Source organism: Glycine soja, chromosome 5 (genome assembly GCF_004193775.1).
Source record: "Glycine soja cultivar W05 chromosome 5, ASM419377v2, whole genome shotgun sequence".
Lineage (NCBI taxonomy): Eukaryota > Viridiplantae > Streptophyta > Magnoliopsida > Fabales > Fabaceae > Glycine > Glycine soja.
The window spans coordinates 1,246,766-1,268,641 of NC_041006.1; the positions used below are offsets into that span (position 1 = coordinate 1,246,766).

Consider the following 21,876-nt stretch of genomic DNA (forward strand, 5'->3'; position numbering starts at 1 on the left):
TGCCACCTCATCACCAAGGCAAATTGTGCCCAAGTGAAGGTAGTTAAGGATTTTTTCATCAGATTTGGGTAGCTTTGGGCCTAAAAGTCAATGCTCAAAAATCTTGTTTCCCTGGCTTCTAAGAATGTTTCGAGAAGAAAATCTCAAAATTTACCTCAATAATCGACTTTGATAATACCACTCATCTAGGTAAATATTTGGAATTTTCCCTTTTATCTGGTTGAGTGAAAAAGAATGATTTCTCCTTCGTTCTTGACAGAATTAATGGTGGACTTTAGGGTTGGAAAAGTAAGTTGCTTAACTGTGCAAGTAGAGTAACTTTGGCAAAATCAATTCTTTTAGTCATTCCCACTTACACCATGCAAAATATGTGGCTCTCGGAAGAATTGTGACAACATAGATAAGAGCATTCATGGAAACATGCATGGTCTCTTATTAGGGAAATTCCCCTGCGGTTACTCAACTCAAAAGGGGGGTTGGTCATCCAAAATCTGGAGCCACTAATTTTGCATCACTAGGAAACATGCATGGTCTCTTATTCATGAGCCACATAAATTATGGGTGGGTTTGAAACTAACTATCTCCATATAAACTCACCTGCGACGCCAGAATGAATTCTTTTCGCCTGGGCATGGTGGTATGTATAGAGGTATTCGAAGACACTATCCGGTTAAATTGGTACCTACTAGGCAGATAAAAACAAAACAACGTATGGAGTTCTTCGCTCATCTCAGTCGTTGTCTACTACTTAAACTCAATGATTTACCATCTCTTGCATAGAGAGAGAAACTTCAAGATAGCACTCATAAATCTAGTAGTACTGGTCCTAAACGGATAACCCAGTGTAATACTAGACCAGCAAAGGATCTGCGCAAGATTTAACATTGCAAGCAATACCTAAAAAATGACCAAAAATAAGGCGACACTTGAAAGAACACAACAAAATTATAAATTTACAACTTAAAAGTTACAAATTTACAACAATATCACAAACAACCTCTTAATAAGCTTCATTTACAAATTATGCCGCTCTAAAGAAAGCCAAATCCTATTCATCGATAGCAATCTAAATGTATGATTGAAATTGCAATCATATATATCTCTAAAATCAGTTAAGAACTACCAGCGAATAAAGCTCATTGAATCAATAATTGTATGTACCTAAATGATCTACTACGCCGGATAATGAAAAGAAAAATACAACCTAGAAAATATGAAGGAGTTGTGATTTTCATTCTAGCATCCACAAAATAAAGGACATTATATTCCCTAGGACTTGCTGAGCATTCGGTTTTTAATTTTAATTCGAATTTTTGGTGCACCAGATGTGCCTTCAGATGGCTCCGGTTTGGTATCTATCTTTTTTATTTCTACTTTAGAATTATATCCACTGGGTTCAACAGATTTAACCTGTCTAGCAACGTCCACTACGGGTTCCACTTTCTTGCTTGACAAATCAATGGAGGATCTCTTTGCTTCATCACTCTGAAGTTTTGCCAGCTCTTTTTCCCGATGTTTTTTCTCTTTCTTTAGTCGTTTTCGCTCCAAATATTCTACATCATCATGGTGTCCTTTATTACTTTCCTGTTTCCGTTTCTTTTCCTTGCTTTTGTGCTTTTCTTTCCCCCGAGCAGAAATTTCTTTACCTAATGATTCTCCGTCAGGATCAAATCTTGCAACTGAAAGAGTTTGAAGGCTGGCATATCGTCGTGCATCAGCATCTATATTGTTATCCTGGATAATACTGGATGATGATGGATCTTCTGGCTGAGGTTGTGAATAAACTATACTTGAATCAGCAGTGCACTGCAGTTCTTTGACCAATTCATCACCATCACTCAAAAACTTTGCACTGCCAATGCTGGCAGTCATGCGAGAACCACGATCATGCCAAGAATTAACTTCGTCAATATTATGATTACTGATGCTAACAGTCTCGGCAAAATTCCTCTGGGGTGCATCTACAGAAACTGAACTACTAGCTCCATGATCCATTTCATTACGACCACCTAAAGAACATTCAACCACTTGATTATCAGTATCAGCCCTACTGGTGGCAGAAGATTGCTTGACCTTGATTTTAATGGGCCTCTTTCTTTCATGGCTATTCGATACAGTATCAACTTCCTTGGAAACTTCATTTGGATTTGGAGCTTCAATTGGTGCTTCCTGGGGAAATTCAGTAAATACCTCTTTGGGCTTCTCTAGAGATGCTTCCTTTAAAGCTTCAAGGTGCACCTGTGTGGAAGCTTCACAAGGTTGGTCCTTAGGAGCTTCATCAACTGCATCCCTCAAGCCCTCCATTGTCGGGCCCAAATTTTGTGTAAGATTTTTGGTAGAGCTAGGCAGATCCAAGGGTTTGCTTTCTGAATCAAGAGCAAATATGTTCTTCTGATAGTTACAAGCTTCTGCAAGACTCATATGCAGCATTCTGTTTCCTCTGGGAATCCCATGAAGAGTTGGGGGTCTACAGACAAAAGTACAGATAAGTTGTAGTAAATTTTTCTTTTTTCAAAATGCATACAAAAACTTAAGTGTAACTATAAACACACCCAGAACAAAGTGGCATTGTTTAGCATCACCTAAGCTCATCAACAGGACCTTAAATTTTACAGAAATAGCAGCAAAGTGAAAAACGGTTACCCACTATAAAATATTAAGACATGCTTAGATTGAGAAAATGTTTTCAGATTTCACCGGTAATTACAAAAATATCAATTTATTCTCATTTTACTTCATGCTTCCTAAGACGTGTATATCAAATGACAAAAATATCAAATTTGTTCTCATTTTACTTCATGCTTTCCTAAGACGTGTATATCAAATTACAATAACAACATACTGTTTCACCATCTCCTGTTTTTGGTAAAATCAGGAGACAAAAAAAACATTTTGTCGAACCAAACAGGCCATTATATTCTAGATTAGATTCATTTCCTTAAGGAACGTTATCAATTAAAATCAAAACTAGTAACAACATAGGAAAGGAACCCTTACAATAGAAATTAAGCTTAGATCCTAAAGTATTGAAGTTACTCTCAACATCAGCTGGAAAAAAATTTCTACTATGGTCAAATTTCATTGAATTACAAAAATAGACAAAATATATATTGGTAAAAAATGGTGAATAGAAGACTGGACTAAGACCAAAAAAGAATTCATTTCACAACAAATTTTCTTGAAAAGCGAAATGAAACAGTTGGTGAGTTAAAAATAACAAAAGAATTGCTTTTGTTTTAGCAGTTACCGGTATCCAAACAGATTAGCTACAAAATCAGCAAGCTAGCATTTCATTTCTAAAAAAAGCATGTACCTTCTTGCAAGTATTTGTAATATGCAGAACAAGTAGTGCCGGAGAGAGACATTATTAAAAGCTATACGCCCTTCTAGTAAATTAAGCATAGAGACAAGAGTTTGGCTTGTAATTTCGTCATTTGAATTCAATCCATCCCTCATCTGACATAGCCTCATAACATGGGTGGCCAGTTTTAACTGCCCTGCAATCAAGGAATGTAAAATTTCCTACACATAAAAAAGGGGAAACTATAGATGAAATGAAAGGGAAAAAATAGAGAAACAGGAGTGCTTCTTTCAGAAGGTTGTCAACCTTAAAAAAAACAAGATAATTGTGTGCCTCAAGATCAGTTGATCAGATACAAAATCGTGTATGATAATGACTTAAAACTTGAATTAAAGAAAGAAAAAAAATCAAAACTAGTTCAAAGGTATCCATTACTAGGTGATACTTAAGCTATTTACTATATTTTTCTCTCCCTTGATCTATAGAATTTTTTAAAGTAAAACTTATATCAAGATTTAAACAACAATTATTTTGGACAAACTACATATGTTTTGAAATTTATCCAACTTTAGAAACATTTCTATAAATACTTTTAATTCTACTATTCTGAACCAATTTTTTAGTTTGCCACACATCATCTATAGATCCTCTCTCAGTGAAAAGATTTACAACCTCTTAAGGAATGCTCCTCCTCTATGTATTTGATAAATAAAAGCAAAGCTGAATCCATGCCCTTGCAGTGGAATTCAAGATCAAGGAGTGCTTTACTTGCTTCAATTTGAACTTGCCACAATGCCTTTAAGTCCCGAAAAGGCTTTACAAGTTCATAAACTCGATCCTGTAGTAAAGCTGAAGCATTAAGTATCTTATGCCAACCTTTGAACCGCACTTTGATGCTCAATAACAAGGTACTTACAAGAGGAATGAACCCCGAAAGCTTTAATGCAATCTGGGTCAATGTCCGGATACAACTGATAGTCAAGATTCCATTGTAGCTTGGCATGAGACTAGCAGAAGACATTACCAGAAATGTAAATTTTAGTTACAAATAAAATTGATAAATCCACCATAGTAAGGAATGTGTCATTCACCTATCAAATTGTAGAAGCCGGTCAATGCGTTTGAGGAGTGATGACAATAAGAGAATACTCTGTCAACAGTTTGAGTCAGAAAGAAGCCTAATACTCAAAATCAGGTTGAGTAATGTTCCAAAGATTAAGATTATTATATCAATGATAAATACAAATCAACAACTGATAAAAAAAATATACAGATTACAAAGCAAGCAGCCTGTGCATAGTTGTTATAGGAATGGAAATTGCACAGCTCAAAATCAAACTTCAACCAACAAAATTGAACTAGAGTTTTAGTTAATTGAAAGGTATTTAAGGAGCCTTGTACTTGGTAAATATAAAACAAAATAGACTCAGCAAGCTCAGATCAACATATTAATCCATAAAGGTGAACATGAGAATCAGCCAAAGAAATAGTCTATGAACCTGTTGTCCAAACTCAAGCTCGCCAACTGACTGGACCAACGCAGCAAGCCAGAAGACATCAGAGTAAGGGTTCCCATTGTTGTCATTGTACTGAAAAAATAAGAGGATAAAAATGACATGAGCCTCAAAGCTGATCATACAACTTTTATATAACTAAAAGCAATAAAACTTGCCAATAATAACAATCCTGCCCAACCAACATATCATGAATCCATAGTGCAGTGATGAAAGCCATATGAGTAACCAAAAATGGTGCAATATTTCACGAGCATAAGGGAGCAAAAAGCAGATAGAATCAGTGAAAGTTAATTGATTACCCGTTGTTTTGGGTAGCTGAATAATATAAAATAAGGATAAAATTGGCCAGCTACAGTGTTATCAATGGTAGATTGCAGTTTGTGAAGAGACTTCAAAAATCAGCCATAGAATTATGAAAGATGGCATTGTGGAAAATGGTGGATTTATATGTAGAACAAGACATTCATTATATATGGCTAACAAGACAGTACAGAAACAAAAATAAACACAGACAACAGAATGGAAAAATAAAGTACTAGAGAGAATCGGAGAATGAAGACAGTGATGTTCACTGAAGGAGAAACCTCTAGTGACAGAGGTTGTAGACTTCAAAATGCTGAGGTGTGGGTTGGATAGATGGAACTGCTGGACAAATTAGCAATTTTTTAGCAAAGTAGGTCATACAAATTCAGATACCCATTTTTTAAGAATCACAAAAACTAGACTGCCATTTCAGCCATGGTCCCCCGTGGCTGCCATGTATTAATTTCAATTCAACTAAATATCCAACAAAATCAATTGAATAACTGTCAGTAATTGCATAATTTAATTATTATCCCACTCACCAAGCAGTTCAGGTGCATTGAAACATAGGAAATAGGATTGCAATTTTTAGACCATTATTTCTGTTGTAAATTGATTTCTGTAACTATTATCCATGTAATCAGTCTGTTTACTAATATTACACTGCTAAATGCTCACTCGTTCTCAAATATTCGCTCCTAAAACCTAGACATAGGATTAGAATAATCGTCTATCCAAAAAATGATTCTGCAAGCGTTTTGACTCGGCTGAGGCATCTGGGATCGTAAACTCATACAATTCTACGAGTTAACATTTAACACTCAGTTCTGATTACCATGATTATACCAAGTAGCCTACATGCATTATAACATTAGACATAGGATTGTAATTATTAGCCCATTATTTTTCTCTTGAAAATAGTTTTTTAAGTAGTATCTAATCAGCCTGTGTATATATATATTGTTCTGTTGAGTGCTCATTTCACTCAAGCATTTCAGTCTCAAATATTCCCTCCTAAAATCACAAGTATAACTTGATGAATAAAGTTCATTTAAAAGAAATTCCATGCACATCATCAGGCTGAGGATTATTCAGACAAGACACTATAATATGTCCTATGATGATAATTCACTATTTACATTTCATGGATATAACGCTTGATACCAATGTCACATTAGTTACTATTAAGAAATTAATGCATGCAGCAGGAAGTAAACAATTACCTTCAATAGCTGTAAAACAAACTCGATAGCTTCTCTTGGGCTTTTCTTGTCAGCTGCTCTAACCATAGCAACAGCATGAGGAATAGCCTACAACAGCCATTTATTAAACAAAACATGACTTGGCAAGTTTTAAAAATAAATCAATAGACAGCTATTAATTATTTAGCCACAAGCACAATATGCATAAATCGTCAGAATATACAAAGGTAACAGATTTTAAACAAGGGACATTCAATATTCATTTGTGAAAAACAACAAACCATTGACCAAGAAAAAAAAAATACAAATAATCACAGCAATCGATACGGGTAGAGTCCATGGATAAGATTATAATTTGTACAAAGGATAGGGGCAGGAGAGTTTGTGTAGGTAGAGCAATCACCGAAACAAAAATCAAGCTTCAACATTGAAAGGGAAGAGGCCGTGGGATCATCATATCATAACACAAACCGTAAGTTTCAAATAATATACATAGCTCATACTGCACACAAGTTTTAGACAGCATAAAATTAAAACATAAAAGAAAAAGGAGCACACAGAAGGCAGAACCCACTACAACCCAACAACAAAGCACAGTAAGCTTCAGCCTTTAGCCACTAAAAGAAGGCAGAAACAATTAAACAAAGAAGAGAACCAGATTGAGAATCATAAAATAAATAAATAAAACAATATTAAATTTAAATGACTATGAAGAATAAGATCATACGGTATCTAAGAAATGTCAAGCACATATGTGGAAATCATTTTGAATTGCTCATAGAAGTAAATAACTTTAGGAGCATAGTAATCAATGGGTGGTGGAGCGGCTGCCCACAAAAAATGCTATTGTTGGATGGACGCTATTCTGAATATCTCAGCGTGTGTGTGCGTCTCTATTACATAATATATAATTATGTATTAGTATTTTCCTATATTCTTTAAATATTTTAAATATAAAGACAAATTCAGAACACATGTAATCACAAACATTTTTCAATCACATCACATTGGATCTAACTTACACATCCTACCTCCTTGCATTACCTCAAGAACAAAATACTCAGCAAAGTCTTGAAAATCGTTTGGCCTGGCAATAGTATACCAATAAGAGTAGTCACTTCATATAGCCAAAGTTGAATGAGAGAAAATGAAATAATATTTTCAGTAGTCTTACTTTGGCAGTCCAATGTCAGGATCAAACCTTCGACTCTTGTAAAATTTCACCAAATGAAGTAGACCAGAAAAATCAGTTTCCTGTTAAACAATGAAATCATGCCATCATTAGATAAGAAACTATGGTGAAAATGAAAGAACCATCTGCATTTTTTAATCAAGCATCAACAATGATTTGAATTTGTAGTCCATATGACATGTATAATTACTATTCAGATTCACATTTTAAATAACTATATCCACGAAATTTATTGATACAGTGATACTAAGGCAACAATTAGTCATATACTATATGGCAACACAGTTATTCATGAACATGAACAACTCTTAAATGGATTTCAAAGATGTAAATGCAATCAGAAGCACAGTATACTTAAAAGGCATAAATATTCAATTTTGAGTTCAACATTATACCAAATTTTGAAGGAAAAAAAAAAACTAGTGAATATTTTTTCTTTGGGGCAGAGATTTAATATACCAGCGCTTCACAAATTATCAAAATTCAATAATTATATCAAAACCAGATCTGACAACACTGGAATTATTCAGTTAAATTAAGGACAGCCTAGTTGATTCCCTCTTGGCTCATGGCTCTGTAATATGAATTTCACAATCTACCGGTATTTCATATAAAGTTATAACGCAGTAAGTATCCTAGCATTCGAATACCTCAGATGCTGAATTTGCCAATGCAAATGCCGCTTCAATCCGTACTCTCCAGAAAGCCTGGAGTTAGAACCAAAAGACTCCCAGATATTAGTTACAGGTTTAAAAACAATGATTGAAAATACATAACAGAAATGAAATCACCTTTGAGTCACTGAGAAAATTGTTTAGGGCATTTACAATAGAAAATGATAGCTGTGGGGATGCCTCAAGGGCTGCAATTGCTTGTGCCTGAGCAATAACATCTTTGTCCTTCTCTAATTGATTGATCTAAAAGAAGAAACCAAATATCTAGAATCAATAAATCAATAAAAAACCAATTACAAAAGGCTATGATAGAGAAAGATACTAAATACAAACATCACAAATGAATTGAGCACGATTTGTTTCTTAAAAAAAAGAGAGAGAGAATAAAAAAGGTTAAAGAGCATGATTACAAAAACATTGCATCATTGCATGTTTTATGTTATCATGCCTTCTTGTTTCCTCAATAGAATGAAAAAAGTTTAGTGGCATGATGCACAACTTAAAAGGAACACTTAGAAACAGACAGATAATTCAGGTAGACAACTCAATCTCTTAATTTACAAACACTTCATATCAAATTCATCTACTTGTAAAGCTCCATGTAATACTCGCTTCACCTAATCTTTCACCATGAAAAGTGAAATCAATAGGTCAATAATGTAAAATGCCCAGAATCCCAACAAATGCATTATGACCAGCATACAGCTTCCACAGATCAGCCATTAAGCATCATAACATAACATACCAATTTGATACCATTATCCTTGCAATAATTAGTCCATCCCCACCCCCAAGCAATTAAAAACCCTAGACAGTGAAAATTCTTCATGATATGTCAAACATTGCCATTCAGAAGCAAAAATGGATAATACAAAATAACACCAGTCAGGCTTTTAACTTACTCCCTGCCCTCAACCAGGAATTGATTAAATGACTGGTGAGACAAAGTGGTATTTTGGGAATTGTTTTGAATGATAAATAACTTGATTTATCAAGATGAAGTCAATATTTTTTTTTTACTGTGTTTGCCCTCTTGCTATTTTCTGGCTCAGTTGCTAAATCTGCCCAGTTTCCTCTTCATGTATATAGCTAACAGATGCTTGGAAGGGCCTCCTACTATTTCCGCCCTTATAAATGCTGCTACTGCGGCTGGGATTTTTCTAGTAGGTTGGCTTCTTCCTCTATTCATAGTTCTAATCGCAATATGGGATAGCTTTTATAGGTATAATGAGCAACTTTTATAGTTCGACTAAAAAAAATTATAGGATAAAATTTCAACATATAAATATCAAACACCACAAATGCAAAAGACCAGAAAAGGAAAGCATTTGGATATTCATGTTAGTATAAGACAACTGTTAAGAAGAGAGTGAGAGAAGCAAAGCTATTTTGAATATGCCTCTCTAGGTTTTAATCTTCCACCCAGCAGATTGATTTATTTATAATCAGAATGATTACATGGATAATAAATAACTAATTCCATTTTCAAGAGAAAAATTAAAATATCACAACTTCCTAAGATACATTGAACCCAGCTAACTATTAACTAAAGTAATTGGAAAGGAAATTATCATTAATTACTCCCCTTTCCAACACTCCCCTTCATGCTGGAGAATAGATGTTATCCAATCCCAGCTTGAATATTATCTATCAAAATTTGGAGTGTGCAATCCTTTAGTGAGAATATCAGCTAGTTGACCTAGTGAAGGCACATATAGAGTACAAATAAAACCACTATCCAACTTTTCCCTGATAAAATGTCTATCCACTTCAATGTGTTTTGTTCGATCATGTTGTACAGGATTATGGGCTATGCTGATTGCTGACTTATTATCACAGTAGAGCTTCATATGTCCCTCCCATTTAATCTTCAAGTCTTCTAAGATTATTTTTAACCAAAGCAATTCACAAATACCTTGTGCCATATCCCAAAATTCAGCTTCAGCACTAGATCGCGCTACAACATCTTGTTTTTTACTTTTCCAAGTTACCAAGTTTCCTCCTAGAAACGTACAATATCCGGAAGTGGATCTCCTATCAGTTATTGATCCAGCATAGTCAGCATCCGTATAAGCTTCAAGTATTGTATTCCCATTTCTTTTGTACAAAATTCCTCTTCCTGGTGTCCCCTTAAGGTAATGGAGAATGCTATAGGTAGCTTGTAAGTGAACTTCTCTTGGACAGTGCATAAATTGGCTCACCAAACTAACAGCAAAAGTAATATCAGGCCTTGTGTGAGACAAGAAAATCAATTTTCCAACTAGATGTTGATACATCTCCTTATCCACTTCTGCACTGTTATCTTCATTACCCAATTTAAGGTTTGAATCCATGGGAGTACTTGAGGTTTACAAGCTGTCATACCTGTCTCCTTCAGCAAATCTATGACATATTTCTGTTGGGATATGATAATACCTTTCTTGGAGTGGGACACTTCAATTCCCAAAAAATATTTCAGCCTCCCAATAGTTTTCATCTCAAACTCCTTTGCTAGATGTTGACTTAAGAGTCGTTGTTCCTTCCAATCATCACCAATAACAATGATATCATCCACATATACTAATAATACAGTCACTCTCCCTAAGGTCGTGTGTTTGATGAATAGAGTGTGGTCTCCTTGGCTTTGTTTGTATCCTAAGGATGTCATGACCTTAGTGAATCTCCCAAACCATGCCCGAGGGGATTGTTTCAACCCATATAAAGTCTTTTTTAATCAGCAAATAGAATTGGCAGCACCTTCATATCCAGGTGGAACCTCCATATAGATTTCCTCCCCATGCAAGAAAGCATTCTTTACATCAAACTGCTGTAATTTCCAGCCATAATTCGCAGCAAGAGATAATATTACTCGAACAGTATTCATCTTTGCAACAGGAGCAAAAGTCTCCGAGTAATCTATCCCATAGATTTGTGTAAAACCCTTAGCGACCAATCTCGCCTTATACCTCTCAATCGACCTATCTGTCCTATATTTTACTGTATACACCCACTGGTTTCTTTCCTATTGGCAAATAAACCAACTCCCATGTTTTGTTCTTCTGTAATGCCTCCATTTTTGTATCCATGGCCTACTTCCAATTTTTATCAGATAATGCCTCAAAAACATTAGTGGGAATTGAGATACAGTTTAGGTTTGCAAGAAAGGTTTTATGGGTTGGAAAAAATTTATGAAATGAGATTTGAGAGAGGATAGAGAGGCTTTTTGGCACATGTTCTGGTTCCTTTTCTAAAGGAAATGGGAAGATAAAGGTCATCAATATGTTCTGAAATTTCCGTTTCATTAGGAGAAGCTAAAAGATTATCATTCAAAATTGGAAAATCATTGTTAGTTACCTGATCTACCGGAGTTGGATTGGCCTCTTGGGCGTCTGTTGATTCAGAAATGGCCTTTGATCTTCTTGTGTAAACCAAATTCTTTCCAAACCTTGTATCATTTTCAAGTCTGGTGGGTGCATCCTTGTTGGATTCATTTTGGGCTAATGTTTCTTGCTCAGGTTTTTGTGTAAAGATCACAAGAATTTAACTCAAGAGTGGGAAGGACAAGTGGATCAAAATTATTCTCCTTATCTTCCCAAAGACTTTCCCCCTGAAGATAAGGATGATTGAAATAATTTTGATCCTCATGAAAGGTGACATCCCGAGACACAGAATTCTTGGAAGGAGGATGAAAACACTTGTACCCTTTTTTACTATAGGAGTAGCCAAAAAGGCACACTTAAGAGCTCTAGGATCAAGTTTACCCCTATCTTGACCATGAACATGGACAAATGAGACACACCCAAAGACTTTTGAGGGAAGTTTACTGGAAGTGGATAAGTTAGGATAGAAGGAAGAAAGCACATCCATAGGACTCTTATATCCCAAGATTTTTTAGGGTAATCTATTGATAAGATAAGTAGCTGTGAGAACAGTCTCCCCCCAAAAACTATTTGGAACATTTTTTTGAAACAATAATGCCCTCAGGTAGAGTTATCATTAAATGCTCCACTTTCCAACAACAACAAAGATTAAAAATTTGCAACCAGGGTAGAGTTGGACGTTAGGATCGAGCAGCAATCTATGAATCCCACATCGGAAGTATGAACTTCTTGTGTGGGATTTATAAAGCTCTAACTCTCCATCCAACTACAATGGCATTATCCAGGCCATAGTCAAAGGGCCAGTCCACAGATAGCTCACATGAGCGTCAAGGCTGAAGAGCATGATGGATGTCAGGATTCAATTGCAAGGTATGGGACTTCCCAGATTGGAAGTATGGGCTTCTGGTGTGGGGTTTGTGGTGCCACTAGGCTCTTCAATTGCAATAACTAGATTTTATTATGTGGTTCTCCTAAGGTTCTTATGATAGGATAAGTAAACTAGTTGTACACATAAATCCAGAAAGAGGACCTAAATAATTGGGCATATGCAGTGCCTCTCATAGGATAGCAAAATACTATATCACAATAACTCCAAAGAATCAACTGGCAGCACCTCTACCGGGCTACCACAATTTTATCCTTACCCACATTTGAACTGGTTGGTTAAAATGAACCTCAGCAAGGTACTCCATATCAGGATCTGCTCTAATCCATAATAAAGGGGACTCGGTACTGCCATAACAGAGAAATTGTCAGAAACTCAATGACAACAACCACGAATGAAAAAGAAAATGATAGGAAACTGATTTATACTTCAAGCGCATATCCATGGAAGGCACATCACCATTATCATCAGAGCCATCAAGTTTTAAACCTTTCTTGGGCTTCTGAAAGCGCCTAGCGGCAAGCTTTGAGTGGCATTGTATTTCCAATAGTTGCCATGCTTCTCCAGCCATTGGTAGAATTGGATGGTCATACATACCATCAAGTTCATATACCCTGATGCTCATCATACCAGGCCATCCAATATCTCCATCTCGAGTTTCTGTGTCAGGATTAATATCAAGAATGGATGTACTTGAAGTCTGCAATGTTGTACATCCCCGCAACACGGCCAATTCAACCATGTTCTTCCTTTTGTTATAGGAAAACCCCATCCTTAGCAACAGCAAGTAACTAATCAGAATGCATGAGCAGAAAGCATTCTAAAAATGAAATAAATAGTAACGAGTAAATCCTTATTTTATACCTTAAAACAGGACATCCACAAGAACTGACCCACCGAGGAAAGAAGTCTTTAAGAAATGGGCGTTCAAGATTCCCAACCTTGTTAGCAAAATGTCGAAACTGCATATTGAAATTTTTTTTTTATCAAATCCACAGTATATTGACAGAACCAAAACCTGTCAAGAATTAGATGCTTCAGCTAATACAGCATTGAAGATTAAACTAAATATTTCTCAGCTTAAAGTGAGATTACAAAGAAAACAAGGAAAAAAATTCTGTAAATGAAGCTAATTTCAGAAAAATGTTTTGAAGCTCTATATCTTCAAGATAATTTCAAAGAAGCTACATGCAGGTAATAAGTCAGAATTTACAGAACCAAAAGCAGATTACCTCCTTAGTACTAAGAGTCTTTATGGAACGTGTTTTATCTTGAGCACGAGAAACTATAGTTTGCAAAATCTACACAAGGTTATGGCAAATCCATGAACAACAGGAAAAGGTGTCAAATGCAAGGAGACCACTAAAAATATCTCAAGTAATACTGCCACCTAAATTAATCAATAAGTATATTTAATACACATAAAAACTAGCACACTAGATTCCACAACTAGTCTTTGACATCTGTCAGAGTATCTGGCAACCATCATCTGAACATTCTTCAACATAGTCTACAGATAATGCATAACAAATAACCAGAACCCAAGTAACTTGTCACATATCATTTACCCATTTTTCTACTTTTCAGTGAACAAGCACATCAATGTTTTCAAAACCAATGTCATTGACTCATTGAATCAGTAAAGAGAGGAGGACAAAATTATTTCGAAATATATTAATTTAGCACATACAATATAACAAAAAAGTCAAAATAATACTCCCTCTCCCCCTCTAAATAAAAGACACTTCTTTTAAGTTTCATTGTCCCTTTTTATAAGATAAGACTCTTTTCTAGCCTTCCCTTTAGTTAATTATTTTTTTACCAAAATACCCTTAATTATTTTACTCCATAAATAATAAATGCTATGAATTGTGTTTCTCTCACTTATGATAATTGGAGAATTGAAGAGTTTACTTTTAAAAATTAAAACTCCAGTACAATTACTCTTTCTCCATAAATTCCTTGTTTAGGAGGAAAGTAATTAAGTGGGAAAAGTGATATAATTAGTCCCAATAATTTTAAGGGTAATTTTGAAAAATATTACAATTACAAACAAATTTAATGTTATTTAACTAAATTAACCAACTATCTTAATGTGAGAATTAGTTATAAGTGTCTTATATTTAGGGACAGAGGAAATATATTAGTATATTTCTCCAACCTAAGTCTCACGTCAAATAAGTAAACAGGAAAGGTTTACATGAAATAAGATAGTCTCAAAGCAAATATCCAAAAGAAATTACAAATATACATGACCACCAAAAATGAATCAAATGACAAATTAAGACACGTCCAGTATATGAAAATGGTCAGGAGGACAAATAATGCAAATGTCAAGGACTCTTACTCTACGAAAAGATTCAGGACCCATTTGCTTTTCCAACATCTGAAGAACTGCCACCTGAAAAGGGATAAAAAATTGTATATCTAATTCAATAGTAAATAAGAAAAGTAGGAAACACATTACTGCACAAGCTTATTGCATATGAATACAACAAGGGGGGACAAGTACAGGAAAGGAAAATACTTACAGACTTCCATGATCTAATTTTTCCATACAAACCAATGCACTGAGTTCCATATAAATCTTTACAGGAAGCTGAACAGCTCAAAGCTGTTGCTCCATCATTATCAACTTTGCAAACAGCACAATTTTCCTGTAGATTGATTTACACAAGCATGCAAAAAATGTAATTAGCATATTAACTGATGCACTTTCAACTAATATCATAATGCTCTACAGCCTCAACCTAGACTGACACAAATCAACCAAGTTCAAATATGAAATGAAATTCAAATGAGAAACTTTGCTACAGTCATTTATGTCCAAATATTAGAAGAAAAAATCTAAGCAAAAAAAAAAAAGAATGCCTCATGGATTTGAAATTAAGTTGCTGTAGAATATTAATAAATTGAAACAAATCTGCAGAGCAGAAAAATAAAAACAGTGGGAGAAAAAGACCATTAACAGCAATCAGGCACAAGAACATATTTATAAGAATACATGAACACTCCAAACTCCAGAGCATCCACTCCCCAATAGCAGCATTGCACCAGAAACTTTTTTAGACAGCAATCAAGAGAACAAGTTCATAATTTTTTGACAGTCATGATAAGTTAATTTTCACATAGATCAGACTAACCAAGAAAGGAAAACAAACCTTGTATCTCCTGTACCGTGCCTCATTGTTTCCCAAATGTTTCTTAATAAAAAAATCTGTCAAGAAACCAGCAAGTCCATCCAAGAGCCACTCTGCAAAGTGCAAAGCATTCACCAATCACACTAGAGGAAACACAATCTGCTGAATTTACAAAGAAACAAATCAAATTAAAACAACAATCAAAATATCCTCTGATAAGTTACCATCATTTGGTGCCTCAGGAGTGATATACACACCAAACCACTGTCTTGCGAGAGCATATGCAAGTTTAACCCTTGTATCAATAGTCTGTCAACAAAGACTAAAACTGATCATTAAGCTGGCATATTATAAGCAGAAAAACCCTCATGAGCAAGAAAAACAGTTTTTCATTCATTCAGAAAGAGATTAATTAGAAAATATAGAAAATCAAATAAAAGAATTCAAGTAATGAACTGACCTGGTCAATAACCTTCTCATCAAACAAAACTTGGGAACTAAATATACTCATAGAGGCTCCCAAACTCAATGATGACACTGCCATCTCTGGCTCTATGAAAACTTGCGTATATGAGTCAAACGGGAAGTCTACAGAAAGAAAATCCTTATAGCAGCTGCTCACCAATAAAAATCCAACTATCCAATCATTATACAATTTTAAGATAAAAAAATGCCTGTTTCAGGCTAGTTAAATTGCAGCTATCACATGCCAAACCTGAAGGCACTGTGGAAAAAATCCACTGTATTCCGCATCTTTGACAGATTAGGCGGCGAACACATATGAGATATAAGACTAAATTGGTGATCAGGAAAAACTTCAAATGGGGCAACAGCCAAAGATATCCACCTTGCAGCAACTGGAACATCCAATTTATAGAAATATGTTTTCCGAGGAGGATTGTCCTTGCTTAAGACCTGAAAAATAAAGGAGGTTCAAACATATACAAATTTAACTCTGCAAGACGTATAACACATGAAAATAAATTTTCATATAGAACTAGAAATTTTATTGGTGACAAAAGAGAAGAATTACAACAAAGGAGAGGATAAGAAATTCCCTAAAATGAGGGTGGTGGGGCAGAACAGGGTATCACACGTAGTTTATATCCCATTGCATGTAGAGAATGAAATTGAGCAAAGAAATATTCAAAAATATAATTTTGTTTTCCAACTTGGACAAAAAGCATTCCCCTTTCTACTTCTCTTCCATGAAATGGTAGTAGAAGAAAAAGTGTGGTGCTGCTTCAAAATTTTGTGAAAATTAAATGAACTCTTCAAAACGAAGCTAAATAATACAAGCCAAATCCCTTGGATAAGAACTCTGGCTACATAAATCCTTGACCACAGAGGTGCAGTGAGAATGGATTGAACATGCGACCTTCAGATCTTCAATCAGATGCTCTCCCAACTAAGCTATCACTGCAAATAAACACCACCAACCAGAAACCAATATCCAGCCCAGAGTGTTGCAGAGTTGCATTAACTACGTGTTAACCAAATATGGCTCACTGAGAGTAAACCCGCAAATCAAGCATCAGCCACAAATTGAAATCCAGGTCATATCACTATGTCAGAGTTGTGTCAAAATAACAGATACAGGAACAGATAAGGGCATATTTTGGATGAATCTTATCATCGAAGAAAAAGAAAATAAGAAACAAAGAAAGAAAAGGGGAAGGTTGCATCCAATCCAAAGAGGAAGAGGAAAAATCAGATAATGGTGGGTTCAATCCTCGAATGTTTTCCAGGGCCTCACAATATCCAAAAACATAACTTACTGGAAAAGCAAGTAGCGATTCAAATTGTACAGAGTTCTTCCTTTAAACTATTTCAAGGGTCCAGTCAACAAATTATGAATAAATAGATTGGAAACCCACAAAATGCAGTATATAAAAACAAAGCAATAGCAGCTATTTCACTGTTTTACCAGAAATCTCAAGCTTAAGTATTAGGCAGCAAAAGAGAGCAACGCTAACCATCCAAAGGAAATAACTATTTCCAATATTTACAAAATTAGTGATTTGCATTTTTCTACAGTTCTATCACAGCAGTCAAAAGCCTGTCATTTTCAACAATGAATATTGCCAAAAAAATAGACTGAATTTGAAGCCTATCATCATCTAACAGCTGTTGATTATAAGAAAAGAAAAACCAAAAGTAGCCATACTCCAATTGCCCAGTGGTTGGAAACAAAAGAAATTCCAATTCCCAACCTGACTTGACAGAACATTAATGTGCTTATCAACAAAATACAGCTCCAAAATATTATCAGCTTGTTAAAAATAGTATTTCTCATGCTTTCAGAACTAAAATAACAGAACATCAGTATCATTCATTGCTACCTGATAAAGCAAGCTTCCTGTACTGACAGCCACAAGATTATGTGCTACAGTGAACTCCAGGTCGTAGCTGAACATGAACAAAACAACAATAATTACTTCGAGCATTGAAAAGTAAATATTGTTATTATAAATGTGAGCATGGACCTGGTGTATGGACATACACAAATGGGAAGTGTTAACAGTTCATACCAGCATCGTTGCGAATTGTCATCTATACAAGGGAACCAACACCTTGCTCTCCTTATCTGATTATCGGTATGAAGAAGATTATTTCTGAAGTGTATTCCTGTCTCTGCCTTCTCTATCCAATAGTCAATACGAACAGTTCTGACATTCTGCACCCAACATCAACCTACATGAGAAAACACAAATAGTAAACCTCACCACAACTACTCATTTCTCACATTTCACTGCCATGTTTTCAGGGAAGGATACTACACTATCAACAAAAAAAAAAAACAAGAACCCATTCCTTACAATGAGTAGGCGAAAAACACAGATATCAAAAGGCTAAATAGGCAGAATATTTTGAAAAACACAATAAAACATCAGCCATGGTAACCCATTATAAATAATTGCATGCAATATCTTGATAAAACATGTGAAAAATCCAAGCAGAGGAGAATGTTCATAAATTAGGTTGTTAGTTGTTACTACGGACTTAGGTACAAGGTTTTAAAAAATCATCCACAACTACAATTTCAGACACATCAAGGTTTTTGAACTCTCTGCAACTGCATCACAACTGCAATTGTGGCAGCATTTGTCCACAATTCCCCGCAAAGTCAATGATGCAATCATATAACATCAAGGATTTTTGGTGGACTCTCAGCAACGACGCAAGAGCATCACAACAGCAATTGTGGCCGCATTTGTCTACTATTTCACACAATGTCAAGGATTGCGAAAAAAATGCAACTGCAATTTAACTACATATGGTCATGCTGAGCCCTACACGTGGCAGGCTGGCAGCATGTCTTTTTATAAATAATTAAAAAATATATAATTATATCAAAATTATAAATATATACATGCATTATAAAATCCAATTCAACTGATACATGAATACTTAAATTATTATAAAATTCAGTCACTGACTAAATACTTTAATAAATCATAATAATTACGAATATGTACACATTATTTACAAGTGAATAGCCAATTTATACCTAAAATTATGATTCGTTGTCATTTTAGTCCCTAAAGTTAACAAAATTCAAAAAAATGTCCCCAAAATTGTATTTTGTCAGTCACTTTGGTCCAAAGTTAAATGCTACGTGCGACTTAAGTAATAATATCAACATATGTTCAGAGACCAAAATGACAGTCCGGGCCTTGGAGATGAGACGAAGACATTTTATTTTTAATTTCGTTAAATCTAAGGACTAAAGTGACAACGAGTCACAAATTTAGGGACTAATTAGCCAATTACTCCATTATTTAAAATTCAGTTGTTATGCATAGGGTTTACGAATCTCAAGTTACAGAACTCTCAAATATTGCTCAGCATCCGGGTAAGCACTGAAAGCAAGAGTTCAAAGTCAGCAACTATAACCTGCTTGGGCTCAGCCGAGGAGTGAAACCCGTTCTCAGAAGCGGGTTGTCGCTCCTGCTGTTGTTCACTTTCAGCCTTTGAAGGTTTGCAACAATTAATGAGTAAATTGGGAACCAGTTCCTTCTCGAGAGCGGACATGTACACTGAGACAGCAGCATCAGCAGCAGAGCTAGGAGAACACACGGAGCTAAACCTCTTGTCATCCTCGGCCTGCTGCTGACGGTGCGGGTAATACTCGAACTCCGTGGGCTCGCCGTCAACCCAAACACTCTCAATCCCTAAATTTTCCGCGTGCAACCCTACGATCCCAATCTCCGGTACCGCAATCTCCAATTCAGTGTACCTGCATGTTAAAATAAACTCGAATCAAGTTCTAGGTCAATTTTGATAACGCGAGCTCGAACACGATCTCAGCAGTGACAAAACCTAGTTTGCAATAGCAGCGAACATTAGATGCTAATTATCGAGTAACGGAAGGGGGAAAAGAGAATTGCGAACCCGTGGACTTGGCGTTTGTCGATGTCGATGGAGAGGCATAGCTTTTGGTGGTGAACTACGGCGCCGGAGTTTTCGGGCTTGGGGTCTTCGTTGTTCTTGGGCTTGCGAGGCTTCGCCATGGGGGAAAGAAAGAGTGAGAAATGGGAATCGAATTTCGAATCTGGGAATCTCTCTCTTCGCGTGTGTGTTTGTCTCCCCCTTTGAGATAGCTGAAGTGATGCGTTATTTATAGAGGATGTAGCGCGCTAGTAGGGTGCCTGGGTAACGCCTTGTGTGCCCTACTTTGGCAACGCAACGCCAAATGCCTCCTTAACTAAGATGTGCCACTGCTTTCAATTTTTTGGCTAAAATCGTTTTTTAATGTTGATTATGAAATAAAAGGGTATGGTTGTCCTTTTCATAATAATAATAAAAAAAACTTACATTAGTTGTGAATTTTGTTTAATACAACTGAAATACAGTAGAAAGTACTACGGAGGAGATGAGAGTGAAACATAGGTGGGTTTCACGTGAATTTCAATTGTTCAGTTAAAAGAATTAGCGACATGGTTAGGGTAGATACGATAGCTAAGGGGCCTAAATAGATGTAGTTTTATATACAAGGAGTTATTTAGCAGCAAATATACATTGCAATGATAATGTTGAGCAGGTTGTTTTGGTTTCTCTTTTGTTGGCTAGGTGAGTTTGTGACCATAGTTGGATAATGCATTTTTTATAGGCTATAATGGACCACTTAATTAAGAAACAATATATTCATAATCTATTGTTCTTGAGACACACTAACTCGATATCCTTAAAAGAAATAAAACCTTTTAGATTTGAGGCAACATGGTATGTGCACCAAGAGTATCCATCCTTGGTCTACGAAACCTTGAAAAATAAAAATAAGGCAATGTTGCTTGAGTCCTACAAAAAGATATGAATGACTCAATTTCCTTTAATAAGGTGTCTGACAACATTTATATATATATATATATATATATATATATATAAGACATCTAGAGATATTTTGTTCTAATAAGATATGTTGTAGTTCCAGAATTCAAGGGAGAAGTGTTTTGTTTCATATTCATGATTTCTTTCAAAAATATTTATTTGATAACTTTTTGTGTCATATGGAAAAGATAAATACAAACAAGAAAAACTAATCTATCCATTTTTATGTAAGTTTTATAGTTTCTTCCGTTTCACCTATTGAAATAATACAAAATATTTTACAAAAGATGTATCTTTCTGTTTTTTTTTCCGACTATTTTATCTTTTCATCATCTTTCATTTTATTTTTCTTTATTAATAAGTTTATGTCTTTTATTTGTCTAGACATATTTTTTTAATACATGACATTCCTAGACTCAAAACATAGCAGAGAGTAAAATTAAATGCATGATAACAAGATGAATCGTTGTGTATGTAAATTGATGAAATCAAACCTCGCTTAGCCTTCGGACAAGTGACAAACTTCTATTATATGAAATTACGTTATTTTTAAGGAAATATGTATTAATCTTTATGAGAAAGATGAAAAAGAAAAAATAAAAATTAGTGTAGGATTTAAATTCACACTTAAAATTTATGCATAATTAATGGATTAAATTAGCTCAAGGAAGATGCTACCAATTTACTTTATAACATTCAATATCTTAAACCGAGTCTACAATAAAAATCATTCATATTTTATTAAAATTGACAATGATGCTAATTATTTAAAAATGGAAGAATTGAGAATTAAGAATAGGAAATATTTATTGAAAATTAGTAAATAAGGTCCTAGACACACGCGTTATGACATTAATCAATTTTATAAATATGATGAAATGGTATTATAATCCCACACTTTATAATATTTAAATTAGATATAATAATTTTTACATTTATGAAAAATAAATATATTTTAGTTATACAAAATT

At 34.9% G+C, this 21,876-nt stretch overlaps 1 protein-coding gene and 1 non-coding gene across 6 annotated transcripts; both read right to left on the reverse strand.

Annotated features, from left to right (window-relative positions):
* Positions 1-926: 926 nt before the first annotated feature.
* Positions 927-20,283, reverse strand: LOC114411736 (transcription initiation factor TFIID subunit 2-like). 5 transcript variants are annotated; one of them, XM_028375413.1, is made up of 25 exons: positions 19,970-20,277; positions 19,472-19,814; positions 18,106-18,251; positions 17,917-17,983; positions 16,290-16,489; positions 16,035-16,188; positions 15,799-15,883; positions 15,596-15,687; positions 14,966-15,091; positions 14,782-14,835; positions 13,667-13,735; positions 13,299-13,396; positions 12,863-13,207; positions 12,694-12,781; positions 8,307-8,432; positions 8,166-8,222; positions 7,498-7,577; positions 7,368-7,410; positions 6,345-6,431; positions 4,801-4,890; positions 4,393-4,451; positions 4,218-4,308; positions 4,070-4,139; positions 3,314-3,497; positions 927-2,467 (listed from the first exon to the last, which is right to left on the reverse strand). In XM_028375413.1, the coding sequence occupies exons 1-25, from the start codon at positions 20,086-20,088 to the stop codon at positions 1,270-1,272; spliced, it is 4,071 nt and encodes a 1,356-aa protein (XP_028231214.1). In that variant the 5' UTR covers positions 20,089-20,277; the 3' UTR covers positions 927-1,269. The 5 variants fall into 5 exon arrangements, 3 of the variants coding, with proteins under 3 accessions (XP_028231214.1, XP_028231213.1, XP_028231216.1); XM_028375412.1 differs by having other exon boundaries at positions 3,974-4,139; positions 19,970-20,276; XR_003666521.1 differs by having other exon boundaries at positions 2,331-2,467; positions 3,314-3,522; positions 3,974-4,139; positions 19,970-20,283.
* Positions 16,925-16,997, reverse strand: TRNAF-GAA. The gene has a single exon. It is a non-coding gene; the product is annotated as a tRNA-Phe (tRNA).
* Positions 20,284-21,876: the final 1,593 nt, after the last annotated feature.